Here is an 11642-nt window from a genome sequence, read left to right as displayed (position 1 = left end):
TCAATTTCATTTTACAATGTAACATTTGTCTTAGCTTACACTTAGAAAAAAAATTAAATGTTCACATAAATAATGTTAGGCTTTTAAAGGGTATTAGAAATTTGGTCCTGTAAATTAACACCATACGTATTTTCTCTTAGGAGAATAATGACCATTACAGATGCCCGTTTAATGCAAGAAACTAAATGAATGATTTCTCTGAAAAACAAATGTCCATTATTTATAGATACTTAATTTAGGAGACCAATTTAACATATCTGAAAGCAATGTCACTTTAAGATCTAATTGAGATTACTTGCAACACAAAGACTATTTATTTCCTGTATACCATAATTCATTAATTAAGTTACATGTAAGGTTAAAATATAAGTACTTAAAAGGCCCACTCCACTTATTTATTATGAGATTCTACTAACAAGGAACTTGTTACAGAACAACCAGTTTTTTTAACTTAGAACATATTAAAGTAAGGGATAGTTTACACTTGGATTTTAATGCAAGAAATCCATCAGGAAAAAATGAAGACTTAACGTTAATATAGAATTAGAAGTAAATATAACAGAAGAATTTTCCCCAATTACTTCTATTTATTCAATTGAAATGACAGAATCACAGACCTGTTGAGGTTGGAAGGAACCTCTGGGGATCATCGAGTCTCCAGCGTTGGAGACTCCACAACCTCTTGAGTGAACTGGTCCTGTGTCTGACCACCCTCACAGTGACAAAATTTTTTTGTGTTTACATGGAAAATCCTGTATTTTAGTTTATGTCCATTGCCTCTTGTCCTGCCACTGGATATCACCAACAGGAGATATCCTCACCATCAGATCTGATCCCCCTGAGCCTTCCCTTCTCCGGGCCGAACAACCACAACTGTCTCAGTCTCTTCTTGTATGTCAGATGTTCCAGTCCCTTTATCACCTCTGTGGCGCTTTGTGGGACCCAGTCCAGTATGCCCACACTGGACATCACCCTACACCTTTCAGATTTTATTTGTTCATCTTACTGCTCAAAGCAGGACAATGAAATGCACGAGTGTGATGTTAACTAAGAAAGCCTAACATTTCAATAGTAACCGCAGATAGTTTTCATAGTTTTTGCTCTGTGCTGCCTGCCTTCCTCTCCATTTTATAAGCAAAATGAAACAAATATGCCTATTAATAAAATGGCATTAACAATAGAGTTAAAAGTAATTTAGTTGATGACATGTGTTCTCCAGAATAAGAGGCAAGTACTGATCAAAGTCAGTCTAGACACATTTTTTGTCATGATCAGACTATCATGTGAAATGCAGTATTACCATTGTTTAATAATAACTTTTTAAACTGAGGGGGTGAGAAAACTTTGTTCAAATAAGAGGTGACATCACCAGATAAAGTAAGTGATGGTAATCCAAGAACTGTGAGGCTTTTTCAAAGGTAATCATGATGGATGAAGGTGAGATTTACCCAGCCTCACAAAATACTCTTTCCTTGCAGCACTGTAAAAGAGTGGAGTTTTCCCCTGAAAAAATCCAAACACAAGAGTGAACATTATCCAGGAAAATTTAAGGGGTCTTATCTCCTTTATCAACCCATCAGTTTATAGAGTAACCTACTACACAATATTAATATGGGTATAGGAAATTAATTCAGCAGTCAATATGAAAAAAAAAAACAAACAACAAACCAAAGAGGCTTTCTATGTTCTAAAAAAATATGCATCTTTCTATAGTATCCATGAGATACATGATAAAAACCTTTCCAGAAAAAAAAGTAGAAAAAAAAAATCATAAAAAAAAATAATCAACTGTAACTACAGGGCTAGGGAAAAAATCTATTATCTGTTGACTGCTGAGCTCTATAGTTTTCATTCTGATCAGAATTAACAATACTGATCAGTCCTGTTTTAATGCGAATGATACGCCCTGTGATTTGCAAGCTGCAGTGTGAGGTTGCTACTTCTATTGCCAAATCTGTCCATTATGTTTTGGTTTAGATGTGAAAAAATTCTTAAAAAAAAAAATAAATATCACTGCAGGCTGAAGGATATAGTTTTAAAAACACAACTTAGTTTTAAAGCATCAAGAAAACACATTGAAGTCCAAATTTGCCTAACTCAGGAAAAAATTTTATAATCTGTGAATACCTTTTCTCTTCCTCATTTAACTGCAACCATCATTTAATAAGAGTTTTATATGCCAATTCCACACTTATAAGGAAACATGTATGTTCCCAGCTATGATGCTATACTAGATTTGACTGGGTAGATTGGAAAGACTTCTTAAAAGATGACTACAGAGGAAATAAAACAAACCAAACCAGAAAACCTCATCTCCCGCTATGTGTTGCTTTTATTTATTGGCTCATATCCCTACATCAGGGAATAATTTTAGTGTGTTTTGCTTTGAAAGTATCCAGGCGTGTTTTCCATTCTGCATTCCACGGAGCAGCTGACTTCACCATCTAGGTCCCTTACTTTAGCACAAATTTCCCTTTTGAAAGGGAAATTTTGACTCTTAATAACAAAGAGTGTTAATTACTGACCTGTTACTTTAATTAATTTCAATTTTAAAATTAAAATTTGTCTATGAAAATAATTATTTCGGATATACAGATAATGTGGTTAAAGAGAAAAGAGCATGGATATAAAAAATGATCACATTGAAGCTAGGAACAAAATTCAGAGCTCACTGTTCTCACAGCTTGAGTGCAAGATAATCTCTCATAAATCTTCAAAAACTAACACATGAAATTGTAGGTCAGGAAGCACACATCTACAAGTGCAGTAACACCATGGATTAAAAAAAAATATAAATAAGATTGGAGAATAGCTTAAAGGATATATATATTTTAGAAAAAATCAAAAAGGCAGGTAACTGGAAAATGGCATAGGAGTAGCATGGTCTTACTAATGATACATCACTTGGTCTAACACTTCATTAATCGAGAAAATGAATAAATAGCAGTTGTCTAACATCTGGACTTCATTTAAAACATTGCAATTTTCCACATGAGGACTTGTTAAATTCGTGAAGATGAGCATTAACAGAAGAATTAAAAGTTGGCAAGGAACTGCCTGAAGGGTAAATGAGAAGAAAGGCAGTGTTGAAAAGGCATAGCAGCATCTGGAAAGAAGTTACAAGCCCAGTTCTTTGATGCTCTTTTTTTAAATTGCTTTAAAAAAGAGGACAACTGTAGCACAGGAAAAGTGATCATAAAACCAGACCTGAATAAAGCTAGAAAGCAGATAACAAGGGTTCATTTTAACCACCCAGGCAACAAGGCTCTGGAGCAGTCTTCAGAGGAGAAGTTGGGACAAACTTTCCCACATTCTTTTATTAATGAGTCTTCCTTAGTTTAAGATATTGTACCACTGACAGAAAAGGTCTCTTCCAGATCCTGTGAAAGCTTACATAGATTTTGCTTTCCTTTACTCTTCTGTACTTCTTTTGCAGAAAGGCTGGTGGCAGACACAGAGGACCTTCCTGCCAGTTCGTTGCATTGACAAATTAGTTAAGTTCCCCTTGTTCTTGATCCCAAGAGCGTTTACAGGTTCGAACAGCAAAGCGTACTGGCAGATATTTGTGGTGGGATTAGGATAGGGGAACAGAAACAAAGTAGATGAACTCAAGTGGAAAAAAAAAAAAATAAATCATTATATTGTTGCTAGCGACAAAGACAACTAAAGAAAAGTTACAGGCAGAAGCCTGAGAGACAACAGAGCAGGGCCTGGGGAAAGCTGTCTAAAAGACTGTTGCTACATCAAGCATTCAGAAACACACAAACATCACACTGAAAAAAAATCCTACGTAATGAAACATCAAAATCATCTATTAACTTCCATTCTGAAATAAGCATGAAAAGAACTGAATTTCAGTAATAAAACTGCAACCTTCTGGCTGTAATGATGAGTATATTACTGCATGAATCTATTAAGGAATAAATACAGGAAGAGGTGCTGCCCAACTCTTGACCTTTTTTTTTTTCCCTCCATCATATAAAACCTATATTCCACAACTTGTACTCTTCTGTTTTCAGGTCTACTTTGATTTGAAAGAAATGTTTTTGACCCTTGAAGGAAGGATTCTGAACCTTCGAACTCCACATTACTACCCTTTGGGCTCAGGTTTTCATTACCTGAATGTTCACAGGTACTTATGACGAGAAAGAAGCAGCCATATCTTACTGTTTCAGCAGGAATGATAAATAATGAACTATTCTTCCAAACGAAAAAGGAAGGTTTGTTTCTCACTATGACAGTTTGCCATACAGCTGGATTGTATTTAACCGAAGGAAGCTCTGGATGCTACAGTTCAAGTACGTGAGTAAGTCACCTTTTAACGCAGAGAGCTGGAGATAGTCCCAACTGTAAAGCAGACAAAAGAAGCCTGAGCAGTAAGGTTCTTGTGCCTTATTTTATAGCCAAAGAAATGTATCATATAGAGAGATAAATAAACATATGTGCTACTCAAATAATACGCAAACTACTGCTTACAGTGTAATTTTCTTGAAACAGTTCTGCTGTTTCACATCGTAGCCTAGTGTTCTTCTAGTCATTCATACAGCGTTTAACATGAGTTTGTCTGGGACACACCATTTAACCTAATATGCTGAATGAAACTAATGTTTCTTAATTTTATTTGGGCAAAGTTCTTCCCTTGGCTTGAGATGAATAAATTGCATAATTTTTCATAATCTAGGCACTATAAACTAGATCTCAACACAATTCTGTTTGCATTTCCCTTTTTTCCTCTAGTTACTTCACCTCTATAGGAAATTTCTTCCTGTTTTGTTATGATAAAGGGATAATGCACCCCTGCATTAGTGTAAAAACAGAGTAAGGTATCTCCCAAATAAAATTCAGAAAAAAAAATGCAGATAAACTATGACAAGAGTTCACAGAAGAAAGAGACACTCCCTCTGAGAACAGCATGGTGTGATTAAAGAGGGACTAAACTCCTCCAACTATTTCCTAGATATTCTGGGAGGGGTTAGGTGGCAAAGTTGCTAAAATGCTCCCCGGTACTTCAAGTCTTCATTCTGAAAGTGTCATATACTAGGAATTGAGTACTTGAATTAAAGAATGCACTACATACTAAGTTTTAATAAAAAACAATAATAAAAAAGCACGATGACTATTGGGCAAAACTCTATAGTCTGTCATCAGCTTTTTCTTCCTGTTTTTAAATAATGGTCTTGTTACTGCATCATTATCATTTCATACTCATCAACAAAATCTGACATAAAGCATGCTCCAGTAGTTGTCATTTAGCTTTGCTAGACTTTATGTCCCCAATGAAAAGCATGTGCCCTAAACACTTAGAAAATAAGTTATAACTCCCATATCACTCTGAGTATAAGAATCAATTTTCCTCTAATTAATAGTCACCAATGATGTGCCAGATAAACAAACCGTCCCACAGGAAGTGTGAAATGTTCTTAAAATAGTGAAAACAAAGAACAAAGTATCTCTTCTACCTTGCCAACCACTTTAAACATAAGCTATACAGTGATGGAGAAAGAAGCTCATTTCAATTCCTTGTAGAGTTCATTAAGTAGATAAAAACCTAAACAGCATACATGTATGTGCCTATACATCCACTACAAAAAAAAACCTTAAGCTGTCACCCCTGAAATGATCTAAAAATGCTCATATTCTTAATGTGATCTGGAATCTTAATAAACTTTGTGTAAGGATCAAATGAAATTGTCTTAGAGAAGTCCATTCGCCAATTTCCTCACCACCAGTCTGTTCTTTTCTTGTTTAATAATAATTAGGTGGTGGTATCTTCTTAAACAGAAGAATAGACACAGCCACTATTTTAAAATACGAAAATGTATTTTACAGATCTGGATTTTTATTTACCAAGAACTATCCTTTCATATCAATAGCTCCTTTTTACTTGGTTTATAAAGAAAAAAAGAATTTAGTAGAGCATACAGACTTTAGCATGTATGCATCACCCCAATTAATGTAAGATTTTCAGTATGCATGATCAATCACATACTTGTTATACCATCTCACAAGGCAAATCTATGACCTAGTTCTAGAAATGGGTTATCTTCAGGTTTAAAAGCACCATCTGCTCTTAATGATGCCACCAGCAAAATTGCTGTAATAAAAAAATATATAAATCCCTAAGCGATGGTAAAATCCAAAGCCCAGAATAAATTTTCAAGTCATGATGACTCTTACAGAGAGCACAATACAAATGCCAGAATGCTTTTAACAAAAGGTGATCAGGTTCAAATTAGTCTTATGCCCTCCTTGGCCCCCACATTGTGCAATGAACAAAGAATTAATAAACTTGCTGCAAGGAAAGGCAACATGGGGGTCCAAATAAGAAGAATGGGGAGAAAATTTATTGTTTTATTACTGAGAGTTCTTAAAAATCCAAAATAAGATACAGGTTTCAGACACTCAAGGGAAAGAATCTTTTCTCTCTCCATTAACACAAAGAAAACGTTTTACTCTTGCTAAATAATCTTCAGAAAGGTACATTGGCAGAGTAAACAATTTTTTCATATTGTCAAATTAAAACTCCCGTAAAGCCATCAAGACAGAAATTTTGCCAGAAAGTCTGTTCCAAAACCCAAAGGAAATGAAGTCTTTATGGGTGATGTACATAAAAACTGATAGCTTGAACTTTCTGCCAATTGATTTAGCAATTCATTATGATCATAAAGTTGCAAAAGAAAAATAAAGTTATTTCTTCTTGCTTCAACTGAAAGGTTTCAAGCATTTCCTTTAACATTTTACAAACTAAACTTAGGCGTTAAGTAGGCATTATGCAGGAGTATGGAATTGTTTCTGCACATCCTGTGACTATATCTGAAAAGTCTTTCACTGATCTAGGAAAAAAAAAAAGAAATCTTTATCTCTGTACAATTAATAAACTTCAGGTCCCTATGGCAAATAAAGGTAGTCTTTTTTTGTTTTGTTTTGTTTCATTTGACATGCAAGTTTCTTTATCCCATCTCTTTCTCCAAGACCTGTTCAGTCTTCTATTTCCATGTGTCTTCCCTCAATACAACCACCCAAAATATGAAACATGCATAAAACTGTTATTAGAAAAATATATTTTAATGCAGTAGAAATTAACTTCCTTTTATATTCCTATTTAGGTTCTCAAATTAGAAGAAGTTTATAAGAAATATTCCTACACAGAAAATAGCCCAAAGGACAGCCGAAACACGGTTGGTCTACTGACTACCAAACAAAACAAGAATATGGCTTCAGCAGCTATATCATTATGCAATAGCTATCAATACATAGTTATATAAACCTAAAATGAAATATTCAGATCCTCTTCTCCATCACTTAATGTTTTTGTTAAAAAGAATAAAATCTGCAACTCTAATGGCAAAATTCCAGCACATTTTCGTTATACTGTCTTTCACAGGACCGTCTATTCCTACCATCAGTTGTACTTCTGTGGCAAATTTTCAACATGTAAAGTCTTTCTGAAAAGTTAGTTTGCAAATTTAAGTACTGGATGTTTTCAGGGGAGTAAAGCAGGGCAGGTTATGAAAAATAAAGTAAACATAACAGAGAAGTGCATAGGAAGAAGCAATTAGCAAACCGCAGGAATTCTTTCCTAACCCCATCCAAAAACAGTTCTCTCTTGCCTAGATTAATCCAATCATCTCTCCTGCACATGCCTTGAAAGCCTCTTCACCAGCCTTTAATCATGTTCTTCCCCTTTCTACCACCATGCTTATCCTTCAACTCCAGCCTCCCAGCAACTGTTCTCTCTCCCTCAAAATTTCTCTGCCCCCTAACCCCATCCAAAAACAGTTCTCTCTTGCCTAGATTAATCCAATCATCTCTCCTGCACATGCCTTGAAAGCCTCTTCACCAGCCTTTAATCATGTTCTTCCCCTTTCTACCACCATGCTTATCCTTCAACTCCAGCCTCCCAGCAACTGTTCTCTCTCCCTCAAACTTTCTCTGCCCTTCTTGTAATAAACCCACCCCTTTTCCGTATCAAAAGAAATAAAAATGATATGACAAAGTTTTAAAGTAGCACCACCTGCACAGTTCTCCAACTTTCCTCCCAGCAATAGGAAGGCTCTGAAACTGGAGATGGAACCTGCCCAAGAAAGTTTACTTCGGTTTGGCTTTGCAATTCCTCACACTGTTATACAGTAGCTCAAATTGGCTACTGCTTAAAAAGAAAGTATGGAGAAGCTCAGCAAATGGCCAAAAAAAAAATATAAAAAAATAGCAGCCTCTCTATTATGGGGGGAGAGGAGATTATTCACATAAAATTCATGCTGCATCCATCTTCTGCCTGGTAAATTAAGGTGCTAACATGTAATTTTTCTCAAGACAAAAAAAAAAAAAAAAAGAAAAAACACAGACAACACTTGGATAAAATATTAAAATATACTGGCATAATTCAATATGAAATAATTGTATATTTCTGCAATATTAAAATACACACAGTATGGTTAATACACTACTGTACCTCATTTTGAAGTTCATCACCACTTTTGGTAGAAGCAAGCATCTCGTACAAAGTACAGCAGAGGTCTTCTGTTGTTGGCCCTCCAGGGGTACCCCCTTGAGATTCGTTCAGATACTTTCCAACTTCACACCACAAAAAAGAATCATCTACTTTTTCCAGAGACTTGAGATCAGATTTCTCCTCACAGTGATTCTGTAAGTGATTCAACTGGTTGTTCAGAAATTTGTTATAATCTAAGCTTATAATTTTCTGCGCGTCGGCCTCACCATTCACAGGCAGCTCCTCAGAGTGATCCAAATCATGCATGTCAAATGAAAACACTATATTTTTACCAAAGAACACTCTGTTATCACCATTTTGCTCTTCAGCCATCTGTATGAGGGCTGTAAGCTGTTCCTCAGTGAAGTGAGAAGCAATCCGACATGTGGCATTACAAGCTGCAGTAGCAGATGATGATGGAAATGGCCCAAACATCTGCTTGATCGCCTTTGTCTCATCATGGCCAACACAGTTTTTCCTGTGAAATGTCTTAAAGAGAAAAACAGCTCCGCTTTCAATTGCTTCTTGTCCATTTTCAGCTCCAACTGTTAACAAAACCAAAACCAAATGTAACTTTATACACTTCAAACTAATTCCCTTTCATTGCCTGTAACATAACTGTATTCAACAAGTAGCAATTGTTGCAAGGTACTGAATTATAAAAGGTATACGATAAGAAAGCATCTGTCTTCGTTATCCTACTTACTAGAAATTCACATTAAGGATTACCAATGCTTTCTTATTTTTCCAAGTTAGAGGAGAAACTTGCCTGAGGTCTTAAACTCACAATAGTATATTTATGAGCTTTTTAAAGATAACAAATTTCCACTTTGTCTCACTGTTTATTCACTGCTTTATCTGAATATTCATAACACACTAAACATACAGAACTCATCTGGGAACTACTACATTCTTGTAGTAATTCCCAGTAGGATTACTACAGAATGCGTTAGTCAGAAAACTGCCCAAAGAAATTAAAGCAAATAAATGCATGAAATTACATTTATATCTCCAAAATATCGTATTATGCAAATAAAAAATATAGTATTACAGAAAAAGAATTTACCTCAAACAAATATTCAAAAGTATTCAAGGAAAAGATAAGCAAAAACACAATATCACGAACAAAATGTCACTATTAAACAAAATTTTAAAAGTCATCAAGCATAAACTAAACAAAACCAGCCAGCATACTAGGTTTTTTGTTTAGTTTAGATGAGGACATAATGCAGGTAATTTTTTTTAAGTTTAAAAAATGTGTTCTAAAAGTTGGGTGGGTTACTCCAACATTTTTAGTATAATTAGCACTTCTTACAAGATTGCATGAATTTTAAAACATCTTAAAGGCTTACTGTGGAGATTTACAAGCTGCCGTTGTCAAGATGTCTTTATCTGGTCAATTCTTTAGTTATATCAGGATCAACCAGCAGAACTCCAGCAGAGGAGAACAGCATGATTTAAGTGATAACGCTCGTGATTAACTCCTGGTATGGCTAATTCAAAAGAACTATTATAATAAACTATTTATTTTAAAAGGAACAATATTATTCATTTTTTAAATGCCCCAGAAGGCACTTCTGGCATAGTGAACATGGCTATTCTCTTTTCAGTAATCAAAATTGTCTTGTGCCTGCCTCTGTATACCTCTGCTATTCAGTTATGGGCCTATGTATTTGCTCTACTATGTCCCTGTTTCCTGCCTCTTAAAAAACTTACTGAAATCAGTGGGAAGATTCTTAATTACTTTAGCGTTGTTACTTGTGACTTGGTTCAACTTAGGTTAGGTTTAACCCCAGCAGAAGCAAGGTTTTTTTCCCCCCACAATGTAACAGGAAAGAGCAAAAGAATTCTAGCATTAGCAGAGGGAACAAGGCTGAGAAACTAGAAACATAGCATATAAATGGAGGCGCCTAAAAAAAAATAAAATAAATCAGTATTTCTCTTCAATTTCCCTATGGTGCGCTTGAAAAGTTCATGGAGAGAATTGGAGGTGACATTTACAGGATAATTAGATACCTACATATGGAAGATATGTGACATAAAGAGACAAGCATATACAATAGATACGTAAATATATCTCAAAGGGAAAAGGTGGTTCAGCCTCCCTCTCAGCATTAGATATATAGGAATCACAGGAAAAAAAATAAAAAATCCGACATCTAAAAAATTATGTAGACCTGAGCTTGGCTGCATTAACCTCACTCATATTCATAATATACAAATACACATAATTATTGAAAGTCACTTGTGTTAGAACAGAAGTACTAAACTAATAGTTTTAGTTTGTTGATCAAAAACTAAGTTTCCAATCAAAACTAAGCTTTCACTTTCTTTGCCATAATGTATTTCAGTTTTAAGAGCTTAATTGCAGATGAGTGAAATTTACGATTTATTTCTCTCCTCAACACCAAACACTTCAAGCAGAAAACATTTTTTAGATTTTATCTGCTTATGTAGCAGTCCAATTTTTCATTATACCAATCACGTGGAATTAAAGCTGGTAACACCCACATTGTTCTTTTCTCAGAGTACTGCCCTTCAAAAGAAGCTATTGCTTTTGCTTACTAAAGGTCGATCACAAACCATACCACACACTACATAACACTACCAAAAAGCAACAAGTTCACATAACAACGGAATGATATTTTAAAAGAAAACAGAGGACCAAATTGTGCATATACATATCAGATTAATTGGAGTTTCAAAGATATTTCAGGGCAAGTCTCGCCTCAAGGTAAAACTAAAATTGTACCCGTATGCAAAGTATGCGGGCAGAAAGTCGCTTGAAAAAAAAACCAACCCCAACAAAACAGTATATTATTAGACTACAAGAGAATGAAAACATACCTATTTGTTTTGCAGCCTGCAATATAGTTTTTAAATCACTATTTACAGTTTGGTGTTCTTTTTTGTCCAAATTGTCATCAACAAACTTTATTATCTTCTTCCAAGTAAGATCAGACTTCAGCAACTGCTCATGTAGTTTTGATCTTTTAATCTGAAAATGCAAAATTTTTTTTAATTATTTATTTCAAAATTACTATACAGAGGTTCCTTTAAAGTGAAATACCAGATAAAGTCACCTCTTTCCAATTGCATTCAGTGAGTATATAGTAACAATTGCAAGCAGTTTCCCTATTACCTGTTCTTT

General features: G+C 34.8%; 1 protein-coding gene across 1 annotated transcript in view; it reads right to left on the bottom strand.

The window, feature by feature from the left end:
- Positions 1-11642, bottom strand: part of ASCC3 (activating signal cointegrator 1 complex subunit 3) — a 264786-nt gene that overhangs the window by 252336 nt on the left and 808 nt on the right. The window contains 2 exon segments of the mRNA XM_009886755.1: positions 8453-9036; positions 11339-11489. Coding sequence (XP_009885057.1) covers positions 8453-9036; positions 11339-11489 — 735 coding nt within the window.

This window comes from Charadrius vociferus, unplaced genomic scaffold (genome assembly GCF_000708025.1).
Source record: "Charadrius vociferus isolate BGI_N301 unplaced genomic scaffold, ASM70802v2 scaffold76, whole genome shotgun sequence".
NCBI classification, from domain to species: Eukaryota; Metazoa; Chordata; class Aves; order Charadriiformes; family Charadriidae; genus Charadrius; species Charadrius vociferus.
This window is presented reverse-complemented; position numbering and strand designations above follow the sequence as displayed.